Genomic DNA, 18,714 nt, shown 5'->3' on the forward strand with positions numbered 1-18,714 from the left:
TGACCTTGGTCGTTGGTCTGTGTGCATGACTGCATGTTCATGAGACTCTACTGCAGCAGTTCTGAATGATTAGGCTCATACGTATGTTAAAACTCCATGTTAATTTCCAACCCTACTTCAAGAGAAACAACACCAATCAATAAAACACTGTATCTTCAACAAATCTATGTTTTTTTTTCATCATTACAAATAAAGTACTAAGATTTGAAAGGAAAAGAAGCAAGTGTAAAATTTAAAGTTTGACCATGAGAAACATGATATTAATTGTTAATAATTTTAATCTATTGACAGCCTTAAGCTACATTAAAAAAATAAGCTGTTTTAGACATTATTCTCTCAATGGAAAATTCTTGAAGTGTAATTAACTATTTAGCAGTTTATACGATTGTATTTGACTGAGACACAACTATTTGAAATTTGGTCATAGAATTAACAATTGTTGTTGTGTTTTCTGAATTATTTAGTTTTTTAGATTTGCATTTGCGTTTTTTGTTTTCAGAATTGTGATTTGTTTTGCACTTCTCGGCCACCGTATGGTCTCAATATTCTGGCTTTCCAAATTTTGCATACTGCAAATCTCCACTAATCTAACAGTATCTCCAGTGGCATAGATGGTAAAGAGCGTGCTGCAGTCTTTTTGATGCGATCGACCCAAGTTCGAATCCACCTTTTGCCAATTTTTTTCTTCCTTTTCAAATCTCATATCATGTCAGAAAGGCATTTGTTTTCAATAAAAATGAGGGAAATAATTGAAAAGTTGAAAATAAAGTATCGGGTAGGGTTTTGTCCCAATAAGGTGGCATGCATTTAATAATTTGAATTAGGCCAAAATAATCATTTACACTCAATACGTTATTATTGCATATTGTTTTATAATGTACTACAATTCCGAGGTGCAGATAATTGCCAATATTTGCAATAAGTAGTATAAATAGCAGAAAATCCTGCTAATTTAACAGTGTAAATAGAATCTATAGCTATTTGCACTTAGGCCTAGTGTAAATACTTAGCATATCGCTAAGAAAATCCTGCTATTTTCACGTACTGTAAATTGAATACATTGCTATTTGCACTTAGTGTACATAGCCTCTATCACTTAGTGTACACTTAGTGTAAATAGCCGCTGCCTTATAAAAATGGTAAATTCCCAAGTGTTTATATCGGGAAAAAAATGATTTTGGGATCTTCTGTTCACTTCTACTTTCCATGTTAGGCATACTGCAATTTTTCTGTTTAGAAAAATTGTGCAGACATTGCAAGTTGGTGGACAGTTCAATGGACAATTCTGTGCATTTGCTTCAGATGTGTGCTCTCAGAAAGCCATATATCAGAATTTTAAACTGATATGATTTAAAAATGCATGCAAATAATAAACTGTCAAAGAATGTCAAAGAACTGCAATGTCATGATAATCAAAACCAAACAGTTTTATTTTGGCAGAAAGGGGAACAACAGCTCATTTGCATTTAAAGATACATGCATGAAAACAGCATGTTTTTGCTTCTGTTAAATTACATTTACAGCATGTAATTATAAATGATTTGTTGGGTATTTATGAGCTGAAACTTTACAGACACATTTAAAGGACACCTGAGACATTTATTACATCTCATAAAAAGGGGCATAATAGTTCCCCTTTAATCAGCCAAGCCAACATGATTATTGGCCAATGTAATAATAAACATTGCAGTATTCCACAATAAACATTGTCAATTGCAAGGCATAATTACATTATATGTTTACAATACATTGGATTACATTGTGTAAAAATGTTAAAATTTGGCATTCCAACTGACATTCCCATCACAAAAGAGATGCTAAATCATGTACTATATTGTTTCCAGGTTGTTTTTAATTTTAATTTAAGTTTCTAGAAAATTAAGTAAACAAAAAAACAAAAATAAAACTGAAATGTATTATGATAGTATGTAATTCTGAAGGCCCCTCAGCTTTTCTACAGGTCAGGCATTAACAACAAAGAATATGACAAAATTTATACTTTCAGGAGATATTCTCTGTTCCAGGTACTACCTGTGTTTGCAGCTGCGAAATGACATCCTCTCTGGCCGTCTGCCCTGTTCCTTTGTCACACATGCTTTGCTGGGTTCCTACACCGTGCAGGCAGAACTGGGAGACTTTGACCAAGATGACCATGGCTCCGACTATGTTAGTGACTTCCACTTTGCCCCCAACCAAACTCGTGAACTGGAGGAGAGGGTGATGGAACTGCATAGAACTTACAGGTCTGAGAGAGATATTACAGACTGTATTTATTACAGAGAGATTTTACAGTACTTGTCTAATGCAAAAGAGATTATATTACAGATTATATTAATATTACAACCAGTATATGTAATGTTCCCTGCAAGCTGTTGTAAATGCTGAGAAATGCACACCTGTGACTGTCAGGGGCACCTTTGGATAACCAAAATGGTTATTTTCTTCCTTTTTCTCAGGGGAATGACACCTGCTGAGGCGGAAATGAATTTCTTGGAAAATGCAAAGAAACTCTCCATGTACGGTGTCGACCTGCATCATGCTAAGGTACATAAAAATCACATGGTACAATCTGTAACTACAACTGCTAAAGACACTACAACAGCAAGTAGCTCTCAGTTAGTGCCATTAGTGAATGTAGAAATCATACACTCAACATTTAAATGTTTTCTAAAAATTATTTACCAACGTAGTTAGTATTAGGCAAACTTTCTTGCAGTAGAAGTTATGTAATTTAGCTGACTGTGCCTTTAATAATCACCCATTCTTTCTGAGGCAGGATTCAGAAGGGATTGACATAATGCTGGGCGTGTGTGCCAATGGTCTATTGATTTACCGTGACAGGCTGAGAATCAATCGATTTGCCTGGCCAAAGATCCTCAAGATTTCCTACAAAAGGAGCAATTTCTACATCAAAATCCGCCCTGGAGAGGTAATCAGTACTTTCAGAAGATCTTAAACCATGATAATTTCACAAAAGTATCCGTCTCTTGAAAAAACAGAACAAGCAAACTGTGGCATATTGCTGAAAGCATTAAATAGTCCAAGTAAGATGTACTCTTGGCTTAAAATATGCACACAATTTTCATACACAAAATATGAATAGAGATTTTAACCTAGAAGCATTGATTTTCTTTAACTGCACTTCGATTAGTAGATCACCCACAGAACTTTCCATTGCCATCTGCACTTTTATGAGATTGTGGTCTAAGGCTGATTTGCCAGGTTTAGTAAACCTGGCCAATAGTTGCTTGCACACTCTAAATTTGGTCATAGAATGAACTATTGGTGACCCTGGGATTTTTATTACTGATACTGACAATTTTTATTAAGTCACTTGACTGTGTCAATAGAACAATTGCTTGAAACTTAGTGAAAAAGGGGAAATTAACTGATTGCCAGAAGTCCTGGACCCTATTGAGTCTAGCAGTCTAATTGTGACCCTGGACCACAAAACCAGTCATAAGGGTAAATTTTTCAAACTTGAGAGTTATACATCATCTGAAAGCTGAATAAATAAGCTTTCCATTGATGTATGGTTAGTTAGGATATGACAATATTTGGCTGAGACTAAATCTGGAATCTGAGGGTGCCAAAAAAATCAAAAATGCCTTTAAAGCTGTTCAAATGAAGTCCTTAGCAATGCATATTACTAATCAAAAATTAAGTTTTAATATATTTACAGTAGGAAATTTACATAATATCTTCATGGAACATAATCTTTACTTAAAGTGCCACTATTATGGATTTTTTAAAATTATCTTTCATGCAGTGTGTAACAGCTCTAAGTGAATGAAAACATCCTGCAAAGTTTTAAATCTAAAAGTGCACCATGTATAAAGTTACTGTCTTTCAAAAGAAATAGTCGACTCAGAGTCATGAAAACGAGTCGTTTTTAAAACGAATCTTTAGCTGTTTCAAGGTGACGTCAACATGAAACATTAGCATATTTATGCCCACCCACTTGTTGCGCTCGCAGACCCGGGAAAACTTGAACCTCCCCTCCCTCAAACACCGTAGCGGGATTGCGGGATTCCTCTGGAGAAAAAAAAGAAAAAAGAAATGCATATTTTAAGACAATGAAAGTGTTTTTTTGACCTTGCATGCATGTCAACCTGTTGTTGGGGACTCCTAAAACCAAAATATGAACCTTTCATAACCCATAATAGGGGCACTTTAAGATCCTAATGATTTTTGGCATAAAATAAAAAATGATCATTTTGACCTATACAATGTTATTTTTGGCTATTGCTACAAATATGCCTGTGCTACTTATGGCTGGTTTTGTGGTACAAGGTCACAGTTGGTGGTTTGGCTCTTACTCCTAACCTAACCATTTTGTCATTGAACCCAGCCCATGCAAGTCCCTGATGCAACTGGCTCAGTCATTATCTCTTAAGTTGAAGTGTACAAAGTGTATCAATGTTTAAATATAATTAGAGGCAAGCTCAGAAGCGGAACTGTTGCATTACCAAATGCATTCCTGCACAAGAGCTTAATTTAGGAGTTGTTGGTAATGACTAAATTATGGCCAAATTAAAATTATTTTTAGTTCCTTTGCAACTGTATTTATCAAGTGTAGAGCTATTTAATGACCTTTATTTCAGGGGGGAAAAAACACCAAGGGAAAAAGTAATAAAAGTAATAAATTTAAAATATAAAATAAAAATATAAATAAAAAATATATATAAAAAGTAAAATTTAAAATACATTTATTTCACACTAATTATAGTTCAAATCTGTTAATATATTTACTGACATATCGCTCAAGACCAGTGTTTGGTAAGTTACTTTCAAAAAGTAATTAATTACTAATTACTAATTACATCATCAATATTGTATTTAAATTACTTTTCAGTTACACTTTATATTGATAGTCCACTTTAGACATTCTACTAACTATAAGTAACTTTGTAACTGCATGTCAACTACATGTCTACTAACTCTCAGAGTAGACTGTTAGGTTAGGTTTAGGGTTAGTAGAATTAATTGACATATACTTGCAAAGTTTCTCATAGTATGTTGTATGTTGTGGACCCATCAAAATAAAATGTTAGAAGATATTAAGCAGACAGTCTACTAATACTCTAATGACTGCTAGCTGACATGTAGTTGCAAAGTTACTTACTGTTAGTAGAATGTCTAAAGTGGATTATCGAAATAAAGTGTTTCCTACTTTTCTAATTGCTCTGTCTGAAAAGTAATTTAATTACTTAATAAGTAACTGAATTACTCGAATCGTTAATTACATCTTAAAATCCCTATAAACATTGATGCATAGACAGTAGAAATTAAAATCTTTATTCTTTCAATTTGAGTCAAACATAGAATAGTTCAGCCTTTTTTTTGTTATCTGTTTTTTTGTATCTAGGTGATAAGAGCTTATGCACGCAGGTATGGCTGCAGATAATAAGCTCAGATGGGAAAGACTGTCAAGTCAAGTCAAGTCACCTTTATTTATATAGCGCTTTTACAATACAGATTGTGTCAAAGCACTTAACAGTATCAAATTGGAGGATAGAGTGTCAGTAATGTATAATGATAAGATTAAACACTCAATTTTCAGTTAAAGACATTTCATTCTTGAATTCAGAGATGTCATTGTCTAGCTCAGTTTAGTTTAAATAGTATCTGTGCAATCAAATCGGCGATAATCGCTAGAAATTAAGTGTCCCCAACTGAGCAAGCCAGAGGCGACAGCGGCAAGGAACCAAAACTCCCTCTGTGACAGAATGGAGAAAAAAAAAACCTTGGGAGAAACCAGGCTCAGTCGGGGGCCAGTTCTCCTCTGACCAGACGAAACCCGCAGTTCAAAAGTTTCTATTTCTATTTTAATTTTGTTGCAATTTCTAACAATAGTAGTATTATGTAGTTAGGTATTTTATTATATTTTAGTTATTTTGTTATTTTTGGTTGATATATCTGGGGATATATCTCTGGGGGTCATCCGGGCGTCCTGGTCTCCGCCCGGCGATCAGGGCCGCAGACGTCACCTCCGGCGCCGACCCACCATCTGATCGGACACGGACCGAGAAACGGACTAGGAAAGAAACAGACAAACATTAGCGCAGATGCCATTCAACTTACGATGTAACGAGTACATCGTGTGTTATGGGGAGTGTTCGGTTCCGGTTGATCTAATTAATGCAGCCTAACAATCCTTTAACGGATTTGAATAATGGAAGCGTATTAATGTGTTATGTGTAAGCCAGGCTAAAGAGATGGGTCTTTAATCTAGATTTAAACTGACAGAGTGTGTCTGCCTCCCGAACAGTGTTAGGTAGACTGTTCCAGAGTTTGGGTGCTAAATAGGAAAAGGATCTGCCGCCCGCAGTCGATTTTGATATTCTAGGTATTATCAAACGGCCAGAGTTTTGAGAACGCAGCGGACGTGGAGGACTATAATGCGATAAGAGCTCGCTCAAGTACTGAGGAGCTAAACCATTCAGGGCTTTATAAGTAATTAACAAGATTTTAAAATCTATCCGATGCTTGATAGGGAGCCAGTGCAGTGTTGACAGAACCGGGCTAATATGGTCATATTTCCTGGTTCTAGTAAGGACTCTAGCTGCTGCATTTTGGACCAACTGTAGTTTGTTGATCAAGCGTGCAGAACAACCACCCAATAAAGCATTACAATAGTCTAACCTTGAGGTCATAAACGCATGAATTAACATTTCTGCATTTGACGTTGAGAGCATTGGTCGCAATTTAGATATGCTTTTGAGATGAAAAATGCAGTTTTACAGATGCTAGAAACATGGCTTTCAAATGACAGATTGCTATCGAACAGCACACCTAGGTTCCTGACTGATGAAGAAGAATTGACAGAGCAGCCGTCAAGTGTTAGATAATGTTCTAGGTTACATGTGGGGTTTTAGGTCCGATAATTAACACCTCTGTTTTTCAGAATTTAGCAGTAAAAATTACTCGTCATCCAGTTTTTATATCGACTATGCATTCCGTTAGTTTGTCAATTTGGTGTGTTTCACCGGGCGAAGAAATATAGAGCTGAGTATCATCAGCATAACAGTGAAAGCTAACACCATGTCTCCTGATAATATCTCCCAAGGGTAACATATAGGCGTGAAAAGTAACGGCCCTAGTACTGAGCCTTGAGGTACTCCATACTGCACTTGTGATCGATATGATACCTCTTCATTCACTGCTACGAACTGATGGCGGTCAGATAAGTATGATTTGAACCATGCTAAGGCACTTCCACTAATGCCAACAAAGTTTTGTAGTCTATTCAAAAGAATGTTGTGGTCGATAGTGTCGAACGCAGCGCTAAGATCCAGTAGAACTAATAAAGAGATACAACCACAATCAGATGATAGAAGCAGGTCATTTGTAACTCTAATGAGAGCAGTCTCAGTACTATGATACGATCTAAATCCTGACTGGAATTCCTCACAGATATCATTTTTCTGTAGGAAGGAATATAATTGTGAGGATACTACCTTTTCTAGTATCTTTGACAGAAAAGGAGATTTGAGATCGGTCTGTAATTAACTAGATCTTTGGGGTCAAGTTGTGGTTTTTAATGAGAGGCTTAATAACAGCCAATTTGAAGGTTTTGGGGACATATCCTAATGACAATGATGAATTAATAATAGCCAAAAGAGGATCTATGACTTCTGGAAGTAGCTCTTTTAGTAGTTTAGATGGAATCGGGTCTAACATACATGATGTTGGTTTAGATGATTTAACAAGTTTATACAATTCTTCCTCTCCTACAGTAGAGAATGAGTGGAATTGTTCCTCAGGGGTCTATAGTGCGCTATCTGATGCGATACTGTAGCTGACGGCTGCAGGGATACAATTTTATCTCTGATAGTATCGATCTTGGAAGTGAAGTAGTTCATAAAGTCATTACTGCTATGCTCTTGGGAAATGCCAACACCTGTTGATGCTTGATTTTTCGTTAATTTAGTTACTGTATTGAATAAATATCGGGGGTTATGTTTGTTTTCTTCTAGAAGAGACGAAAAGTAATCAGATCTAGCAGTTTTAATGCTTTTCTGTAGGATAGGGTACTTTCCGCCAAGCTAAACGAAATACCTCTAATTTAGTTTTCCTCCAGCTGCGCTCCATTTTCCGGGCTGCTCTCTTTAGGGCGCGAGTGTGCTCATTATACCACGGTGTTGGACTCTTATCCTTAATCTTCCTTAAGCGTAAAGGAGCAACCGCATCTAAAGTGCTAGAAAAGAGAGAGTCCATAGTTCCTGTTACATCATCAAGTTGTTCTGAGCTATTGGATATGCTGAGGAACTGAGATAAGTCAGGAAGATTATTTATAAAGCAGTCTTTTGTGGTAGAGGTAATGGTTCTACCATATTTGTAACAAGAAGTTGGCTTTACAGCTTTAGCTATATGGAATATACAGGAGACTAGATAATGATCTGAGATATCATCGCTCTGCTGCAAAATTTCAACGCCACTGACATCAATTCCATGTGACAGTATTAAATCTAGAGTATGATTTCGACAATGAGTAGGTCCTGACACGTGTTGTTTAACACCAATTGAGTTTAGAATGTCTATAAATGCTGATCCCAACGAATCTCTGTCATTATCAACATGGATATTAAAATCACCAACGATTAGGACTTTATCTGCAGTCAGCACTAACTCCGATAGAAGATCAGAAAATTCTTTAATAAAGTCTGTATGGTGCCCTGGTGGCCTGTATACAGTAGCCAGTACAAACATCACAGGGGATTTATCATTAACACTTGTTTCTTTGGATAACGTTATATGAAGCACCATTACTTCGAACGAATTATACTTGAAACCCAACCTCTGAGAGATACTGAAAATATTTCTATAAATTGTAGCAACACCTCCCCCTTTACCTTTTGGACGCGGTTCATGTTTGTAACAGTAATCTTGGGGTGTAGACTCGTTTAAAGTAATGTAATCATCTTGTTTTAGCCAGGTTTCTGTCAGACAAAGCACATCTAGTTTATGATCAGTGAACATATCATTTACAAAAGTGCTTTTGAAGAAAGGGATCTAATATTTAATAAGCCAAGCTTTATCATGTGTTTATCTGTATTATATCGTTTTTATTTGTTGAACATCAATTAAATTGTTACTATTACTTTGGTTTGGATGTTTTCTGTATTTTCTAGTTCGGGAACAGACACAGTCTCTATAGTGTGATATCTAGGTGAAAAAGTTTCTATGTGCTGAGAGTTAACTGACTTTGGTGGCGTGAGGCGGCTAGCAGACGATCGGTTTAGCCAGTCTGTCTGCTTCCTGACCTGGGCTCCAGTTAGTCAAGTACAAACTCTAAGACTATGTGCCATATTTCTAGAGAGAAGAGCGGCACCACCCCAGGAGGGATGAACACCATCTCTTTTCAACAGGTCAGGTCTGCCCCAAAAATTCTTCCAATTGTCTATAAAGCCTATGTTATTTTGCGGGCACCACTTAGACATCCAGCCATTAAGTGACGACAGTCTGCTATGAATCTCATCACCACGGTAAGCAGGAGCGGACCAGAGCATATTACAGTGTCTGACATCGTACTTGCAAGTTCACACACCTCTTTAACATTATTTTTGGTGATCTCCGACTGGCGAAGTCGAACATCATTAGCGCCGACGTGGATAACAATCTTACTGAATTTACGTTTAGCATTAGTCAGCACTTTTAAATTTGCCAAGATGTCAGGCGCTCTGGCTCCTGGTAAACAATGGACTATGGTGGCTGGTGTCTCTATTTTCACGTTCCGTACAATAGAATCGCCAATAACTAGAGCACTTTCATCAGGTTTCTCGGTGGGTGCGTCACCGAGTGGGAGAACCTGTTTGATGTTCTGATCGGAACGGAAGAGTGGTGTTTTGACCCGCGACTATGCCGCCTCACTGTCACCCAGTTGCCCTGCTGCACGGGCTCAACCGAAACCGAACAATGTACAGGACTCCTTGAGCTAGTCGCATCCAAAGCAGTATCTACAGCCCTCACATTCTTACTATCCTCAACTAAAGTTTGGATGCGTGTCTCTAGTTCTAAAACCTTCTCTGTCAGCCTAACTATTTCCCTGCATTTATCACATGTGAATCCTCGCTGCTGACAGAGACAGATAAACTATACATGTGGCAAACAGTGCAAACAACAATAGCAGGAGAAGAAGCCATTACTCACCGTGATTGATGAATGATACCAACTTAACTTACCACTTACCACTGTTGTTTGATGAGCTCGTGAAAACGGAGCGAGGAAAAATAAAATAATAATAGGCGCGAATAGAATGCAAATGGAACCACGAGTGACAAGCTAACGGGCTAACAAGCTGCACTCGCGGTTTTTAAAGGAGAACGATCAAATTAGTTAGATTAGTTTGAAAGATAACACCAGAAATATGGTGGGAATTAAGTTATATATTATCACTTTAGACAAAAGGGATTGAAAGTAAAGTAGAGATTCAATAAAAAGCGAAGGTACACGGAGCTACAAACACAAACCTCTCAGCAGCACAACAGACTGAAGCAATCGATCACTATCGCCTGGATGCAGAACACAGTGAAGACTGTACCTTGCATTAGTTTCATACGGCTTACAGAATATTAGTTTTCGATTTGTATTGGTAGTTTTCTATTGACATATTTCTCACGCCTATGTGTCAAGTATTCGGTTTCAGACATGTTTCAAAATGAAGTTCACGGAGACTGAGATGGCAGAAAGTGCACCCGGTGTGTTTTCTTTATTTTACAAAAGCACAAAGTTTTGTTGTATTGTCAGTGTACACAAATAAAAGTAGACCCTTTACAGATTCGACAGATTTTAGGCTTATCTGTAGCTGAGTATTATAGGTTCTTTTCTCTGTTATCAGGAATAACTGCAAGTGAACGGTTGGTTAAAGAGGCTGCATTTGACTATAAATTTAAATTTCAAGCTCAATATTGAATTTAGAACCGTTGAAATTATTTACAGTATGTAATCCTTTCATGTTCCCATTTTACATGTTATAGTACATAGATCGATTAATGGCACGCGTCATTACGCCACCACGCGACGCCATCCGACGTCTCCTCCAGAATTTCACGCATAAACATAGTTTGTCTTCGTGATGATGCCTTATACAGTTTTGGGTGTTTCATTTTTAATTTTATGAAAGCTTCAATTTAATTATTTGTACGTGCATACAGACGACGGCGCGGTGTTGAAGCTTTTATTTGCCGTCAAACGGTTGACTGCTGCTGTGTGTGTATTCTGTCGCAAAATGGTGTTTTCACACTGGCACTTTTGGTGTGGGTTACCCGGGTTCGATTAACATCAGAGTTGGATGATGTGAACGCTGTCTTCCGAACTCGCATCAGCTGATAGTCAGCTGTTCCTGATGTGTACCAATCCAGTGACACTTATCACAGAGGTCCATTTAATTCCATTCTTTCAGCATCTCTCCTATCGCATCGCTGCTCGCAAATCAAAATCTAAGATAATTGAATGCTCTTTTAATCCATATTGCTGTGTGTATTGCGTGGTCTGCCTAATTGAATTAAAAAATGAGGAACCATAACAAGTTAAACTAAGTGATGTTAGCAGTTTTGCACCGTATGCAGGAACGAAATATTAAGCATATTTGCAGCAGCATTTACGCATTTGTTTATATGAATATTTATACAGATGGAGCAAAACGCAGTCTAGAGCATGTAAAGCGGGTTGATCGCGAAGGCAGTGCTGGTAGATCACGCTTTAGGTCAGTGGTTCTCTACCGGGGGGGGGGCGCGAGATAACTTAAAACTGAAATAAAATATTCACTAATGTTATGACTAATATGTTAAATAATGTAAAAATATATAAATAAATAACAGCACCACCTCTCTACGTATTCTGTGATATTCTGTGTTTCAGAGCAGCAAACCGTTTCTCATCGCGCTGTGTGAAATACAGACTGAACGGCGGCTTAAAACCGCTGTATGAGCATGTGATACGCAAACTACAGCTCTCGGCTGGATAAAAGAAGCCAATGTCACATTAGTAGCCTAATGATTTAATGGATGACGATTGTAATCAAGTTAAAGATGATTACAGTGACATACAGGATCGTGCATTAGGCACGCGTTGTGTCCGTTATTTAATGCGCAAATGAACCTTGTATGTGTGCTGTCGACACACTGATCACTATAACATCATATTTCTGCTTGAATACAGCTCAGTATATTCACGTAGTTGAATACAGTGAGTGTTTTATAGCAGATGCTCGCGTGTTTTGGAGAAGTTTGTGAGGATCAGTGGTGTTCATGTACATATGGGCATCAAACGCGCCAAACAGCTTGTTCTGACAGAGGAACTATTCACTGATGGCGTCGAGCTGCCTTCAGATCGCTGAGTTCAGAATATACATACTTTTAAGTTGTATAGAATATCTGCAGTGACATTTTTGCGAAGTATGTTTGCAAAAAAAAGAACATGGAATGTTTAAATCTATCTTGAATTTGCTTTGTTTAAAAATAATTATGAAAATACAAAGGTTTTAGTGAATAGAAAAGTTTGGGCTTGCAGTATAGATTTGGAGAGGTCTTGGAGTAAAAAAAGGTTGAGAAGCACTGCTTTAGGTAAATGCAGGCACGGTTCTATGGGGGTACTAAGAATTTAACATTATTTTATTTTTTATTTTTTGTATTATTATTAAAAATGTAATTAATGCAATATAAAGAATCATCCAAACAAACTTTTTTATTTAGGTCTATTTATTTTATATGCATTTTATTATTTATTTGTTTTTCACTTGGTAGATCTTGGGGAGTTTCTCATTTGAAAAGTAGATCCCCACACAAAAAAGTGTGGGCGCCCCTGATGTAGAGCATGCAAATCGCTCTGAGGACACACTAATAGTAACGGACATGTGAACAAGTTAAATGAAATAAGCATTCTTGTGTATGCATTTAAACTGGGGTTCGCCATATCAAGCGGCGTAATCTCAATATCACATTGGTTTATTTCTAAAATGATGTTTTCATTAGTTTGCGGTTGATTCAGCAGCACACAGTGTCAGAAGCATGCTCTTCTTTGCTCCTAATGGCTTATATACAAATAATGTTATATCAATGACAGTCAAAGTTATTTCCGCAGGGCGTATGCTTCCCCTGCCAGTGTTGTGCCGAATTTCAACTGCCTGCCAGAATTCGACTGCACTCCGCATGCATGCACATGACGTCATTTGTTGACATCGATGCGGCTAATAATAATAATAATAATAATAATAATTCATTATATTTATATAGTGCTTTTCTAGGCACTCAAAGCGCTTTACATTGTCAGGGGGTATCTCCTCATCCACCACCAGTGTGCAGCATCCACCTGGATGATGCGAAGGCAGCCATAGTGTCCCGAACGAGAGGAGACAGAGTGATGAAGCCAATCAGTAGATATGGGGATGGTTAGGAGGCCATGATGGTCAGAGGCCAATGGGCAAATTTGACCAGGATGCCAAGGTCACACCTCTACTCTTTTCGAAAGACATCCTGGGATTTTTAATGAGCACAGAGAGTCAGGACCTCGTTTTAACATCTTATCCGAAGGACGGTGCTTGTTGACAGTATAGTGTCCCCATCACTATACTGGGATGCTAGGACCCACACAGACCACAAGGTGAGCACCCCCTGCTGGCCTCACTCTTCCAGCAGAAACCTAGTTTTCCCAGGAGGTCTCCCATCCAGTTACTGACCAGGCTCCACACTGCTTAGCTTCAGTGGGCGACCAGTCTTGGGCTACAGGGTGATATGGCTGTCAATGAATTTAATATGTTTGTTAATATGTTAATAGGGAGCTCGGTGGAGCTGGTGGATTGATGGGTGACGGTGGAGGCGAGGGAGCTAGGAGCCGAGGTGGAGCCGCTGGTTCTACGCGCCTCGGAGGCTGGAGGCGGAGTTGAGGGATATTCCAACCAAGGCGACGCTGGAGGATGGCAGTCCCGTGGAGCTTGCACCATATTGATGGAGGGCTGAGGGCGAGCAGAGGGGCTGCCAGACAACAGCGGTGGAGGAGGCAGGAGCAGGCGGGTGGGTGGGCATTCGTGAGCCTCCGGGCACTCAGGGCTGCCCTTCGGGCTCAAAGCCCACTCCTGACTGGAATCGGTGACTGAGTCTCTCTCTCGGCCAGACTGGGAAACGGGAGACCACTCTGGACTGGATGTGGGGGAGGCCATGGAGGGCTGGACGGACCAGCGGGGACGAAGGAGAGAGGAGAGGGAGCAAATCAACCTCCAGATCTGCTTCCCAGTCATTTAAGTCCCCTTCTAAGAGCGGGAATAGTCTCGTATGGGCCTTGAGAGATTTGTCCCCCTGCTCCAGCAGGAGGAGGAGGAGGTACTTGGGGCGAAGAAGGGCATCCATACAGGAACACACTACGGAAACTAAAACACTGAGAGAAAATGGGAAACAAATATGGAGGGTATACACACGGAGGTAACCGTTTCAGTCGGGTCGTTTGTCACATTACGCTGCTGCAGGAAGAACTTTCGAGAAGCGGAGGAGCATTCACATTCTTTAATGAAGAAAAACACAGGAGATAATCCACAATAGGAGCTGAGCAAACTCCCGTAGAAACAAGTAGACTCGACCAAACCAAACTGAACAGACTGGGGCTTATAAACACAAGATAATGAGGGACAGACAGGTGCGGGGAATCAACTAATGATCAAACTAAACAAGGACAGGAAGGTGACCAAATAAGGCAAAACAGGAACTGAAACGCATGACAAAACGGGTCCAATCCTGACAATAGCAGATCTCATGAATCTCATGAATCTCATGAATGTAACAGTAAAACAGTTCAGCTCAAAGTTGAAGACTAAGCTGTAACTGTAACGGATCAGCCAGGCTCCATCACCACCCAATCACAACGATCACTATCACCTGAATACTGAGCACCTGTCTTCAATCAAGCACCTTATCACCAGCGGCATATAAGCAAACACCTCAGACACCTTCAATGTCTGATCTCGTTCACACGTTGAGGACTCTCTGTATTGCTATGTGTACTTTGAAAAGCTTAACTGCTCTACTTACCTCCTGTGTTCCTCCTAGTGTCTCCTCGTCCCTCCTGTGTCTCCAGTTCTCCCGTCTTTCCCAGACGCCAGAAGGCTGTGGTGTGTGCTTCCTCCATTGTTCGTTCCAGCTCCTGTATCATACGGAGATTACAGTTACCACTCATCCTAGCTCAAGTACTTCTACTCACCATCACCACTCACCGTAACGTCACCTGGATTCCTCTCACGAACTCTCTGTGCTGCAAATAAACATCCCTGCTTTTACTAACCTGTTGTGTCTAGTCCTCTTCCATTACAGAAGATCGGACTGATACAGACAGCACAGATGAGTGATCCCGATCCATTCCAGGGGCTCGTGGACTCCCTCAAACGAGTTCTCCTGCACCGAGCACTATCCTCATCATCGGCACCGCTGCCATCACCACTTGTCACCTCCTTCCGGACTTACAGCACTTCTTCGCCTACCATCGTGGCCAGTCCAATGGCTCGTCCGGCGCCCTACTCTGGTGTGGCGGGGGAGTGCAATGGATTTCTTCTGCAGTGTAACCGTACATTTGAGATGCAACCGCTGTTATATCCCACCGATTCCTCTAAAATCGCTTTCATTATTTCCCTGCTAGCAGGACCTGCACTTCAGTGGGCGGAAACAATCTGGGCACAGTCAGGACCCATTGTCCAGAGCCTGCAGAATTTTATGATGCATTTCCGTGAAGTCTTTGGAAAAGTTGACGGTGACACCTCTGTGGGGGAGCAATTGTATAATTTGTAGCAGGGTAGTATGTCGATCGCCGAGTACTTACTGAATTTCAGGACTCTTGCGGCAGCGAGTGGATGGAACGAGCGATCGCTGTTAACCACCTACCGACTGGGGCTGGAGCCGCAACTTTGTTTACAACTCGCTGCATATGATGACACCTGTGGCCTCTAAAAATGTATACAACTATTCATCCATTGTTCAGACCGTATGCAATCCTGTCTAGCAGGTCCACCCAGCTCCGCCAGTAATGCATTCCTCCGCTGGCCAGAGCCATTTCACCCTCCAGAACCAGCTCCGGAACCCATGGTCGTCGACAGACAGCGATTATCTGCTGCTGAACGGCAGAGAAGGTTGACCCGGGGGTTATGTCTGTATTGCGGAGCTCAAGGGCATTTGATTCTGGCATGCCCTCTTCGTCCTCCACAACCAGTGGCAATTCTACCAAAGATGGTAAAGATGGAACCGCTCACCACTTGTGTAACACTTACTGCCTCTAATGTGTCAATTACAGTATCCGCTCTCCTCGACTCCGGGTCCGCAGGAAACTTCATTTCTCAAGACCTCTGCTGTCAGCTCAGCTTACAAACATCTGCCACAGAAACGATCTACCAAGTCCAGTCGATAACTGCTAAACCTCTCTGTCGACGACACATAAGACATCGTGTGGGTCCTATCTCTCTCTGAATAGGCCTCTTCCACACCGAGGACATCCATTTTCTGGTTCTGGAGGGTTCAACTGCTGACATTGTTCTAGGGCGCCCGTGGTTGGTAAGACACAATCCCATCCTGTCATGGAAGACCGGGGAAGTCCTGAAGGGGCAAGGATTGCTTTCCAGGCTGCTTTCCTGTGACACCTGCACCGCTTAAGATCGCCACCGAAGTCTTACCAGTAAATTCAACATCCATAGAAAGTCCCATTGAGAAGCAATCAGTGGATATCCCAGCCTGCTATGCCCCCTTCAGTGACGTCTTCCCGTCTACCACCACATCGACCATGGGACTGTACCATAGATCTCATTCCGGGTGAGCCAGTACCTCGAGGAAAAATTGATCCCCTCTCGCTTCCAGAACAGAAGGCCATGGAAAAATACATCAAGGAGGCGCTGGGTCAAGGCTACATCCGTCTATCAAGCTCCCCTGCTGCATCTAGCTTTTTCTTTGTGGCTAAGTAGGACGGAGGCTAATCTATAATCCCTGTATAGATTACCGAGTTCTTAACAACATCACCGTGAAGTTCCGGTATCCACTTCCCCTCGTCCCCAGCACCCTTGAACATCGCCGAGGTGCTGGGGACGTGAGGGGGATGAATGGAAAACTGCCTTCGTGACTCCCACAGGCCACTACGAATATCTTGTCATGCCCTATGGACTCGCCAATGCCCCCTCCGTATTCCAGGACTTTATGCATGAGGTGCTCTGGAAGTTCCTCCATTGGTTTGTGATTGTCTATATTGACGATATCCTCATCTACTCCCGGAGCCAGTCCGAACATCGCCAGCATGTTGCGGAGGTCCTCCAACGCCTACGAGAACACCAGTTGTACCTCAAAGCGGAGAAATGCACTTTCCATCAGCCCTCTGTACAATTCCTCGGATACAACATAGACCGTACAGGTATCCAGATGGACGAGGGGAAGGTCGAAGCAGTTACGTCCTGGCCAACACCTACCACGATAAAAGAGCTCCAACGATTCCTAGGATTTGCAAACTTTTACCGTCGTTTTATCCAGAATTACAGTAGTATCACCAGTCCCCTCACTAGTCTGCTCCGAGGAAAAGCCAAGTCTCTGTCCCGGACACCAGCAGCCGAAGAAGCATTCACCGCCCTCAAGAAAGCCTTCACTAGTGCCCCACTTCTGGTACACCCTGACCCTGAACTCCCTTTCATCGTCGAAGTCGATGCCTCTACTACAGGAGTGGGGGCAGTGTTATCCCAGCAGCAGGGGAACCCAGCTCGACTCCATCCATGCGCCTTCTATTCTCGGAAACTCAGCCCGGCGTAGATCAATTATGACATCGGCAACCGGCAATTGTTAGCCATAATGCTGGCCTTAGAAGAGTGGAGGCATTGGCTGGAGGGAGCAGCGCAACCATTCACCGTATTAATGGATCATAAAAATCTCCAATATCTCCGGGAGGCAAAACGTCTGAATCCTAGACAAGCCAGATGGGCGTTATTCTTTACCCGATTTAATTTCATCATATCCTACCGTCCCGACCCCAGAAATATCAAGGCAGATGCGCTGTCTCGGATTCATGGTTCAATAGAAGATGCGGAGGAACCTGAAAACCTCATCAGAATGGAGCTCCCCTCCAGCCGCCGCTAATCCCGTTCCACATAATCCGCCGGGCTATCCTCCAGAATGTCAATATGTTCCACGAACCCAACGCACTCCCTTGATCCATTCAGCTCGCTCATCTCGAGGTACTGGCCACCCAGGGGCCAACAACACCCTCTCGCTGCTACGAGACCGCTTCTGGTGGCCCAATATGGCAAGGGACGTGAGAAGGTTCGTGCAAGGATGCCCCGATTGTTCCATGTCCAAGAGCCCACGCCACTTATCAGCTGGCAAACTCCTTCCACTACCAGTCCCGAATCGCCCATGGTCACACCTAGGGGTAGACTTTATCACAGATCTGCCACCTTCCAAAGGTAATACATGCATCCTTGTCATAGTTGACCATTTCTCTAAATCCTGTCGTCTTCTACCTCTCAAAGGTCTCCCCACAGCATTGGAAATGGCAGAGTTACTCTTCAACAACGTCTTCCGTTATTATGGTATACCCGAAGACATCGTCTTGGACCGAGGACCCCAGTTTATATCTCGGGTATGGAAGCCTTCTTTCAACTAATAGGTGTGACCGTTAGCCTCTCGTCCGGTTATCATCCGGAGTCAAATGGACAAACGGAGAGGAAAATCCAGGAGGTGGGGCGATTCTTACGAACCTTCTGCCATG

The 18,714-nt window shown here is 41.2% G+C and overlaps 1 protein-coding gene across 15 annotated transcripts in view; it reads left to right on the forward strand.

The window, feature by feature from the left end:
• Positions 1-18,714, forward strand: part of LOC131549370 (band 4.1-like protein 1) — a 303,307-nt gene that overhangs the window by 159,251 nt on the left and 125,342 nt on the right. For all 15 annotated transcript variants that reach the window (XM_058791485.1, XM_058791490.1, XM_058791497.1 and 12 more), the window contains 3 exons: positions 2,025-2,243; positions 2,457-2,544; positions 2,777-2,929. In XM_058791485.1, the coding sequence (XP_058647468.1) occupies positions 2,025-2,243; positions 2,457-2,544; positions 2,777-2,929 (460 nt within the window). The remainder of the gene's footprint in view (positions 1-2,024; positions 2,244-2,456; positions 2,545-2,776; positions 2,930-18,714) is intronic.

Source organism: Onychostoma macrolepis, chromosome 11 (assembly GCF_012432095.1).
Source record: "Onychostoma macrolepis isolate SWU-2019 chromosome 11, ASM1243209v1, whole genome shotgun sequence".
NCBI lineage: Eukaryota > Metazoa > Chordata > Actinopteri > Cypriniformes > Cyprinidae > Onychostoma > Onychostoma macrolepis.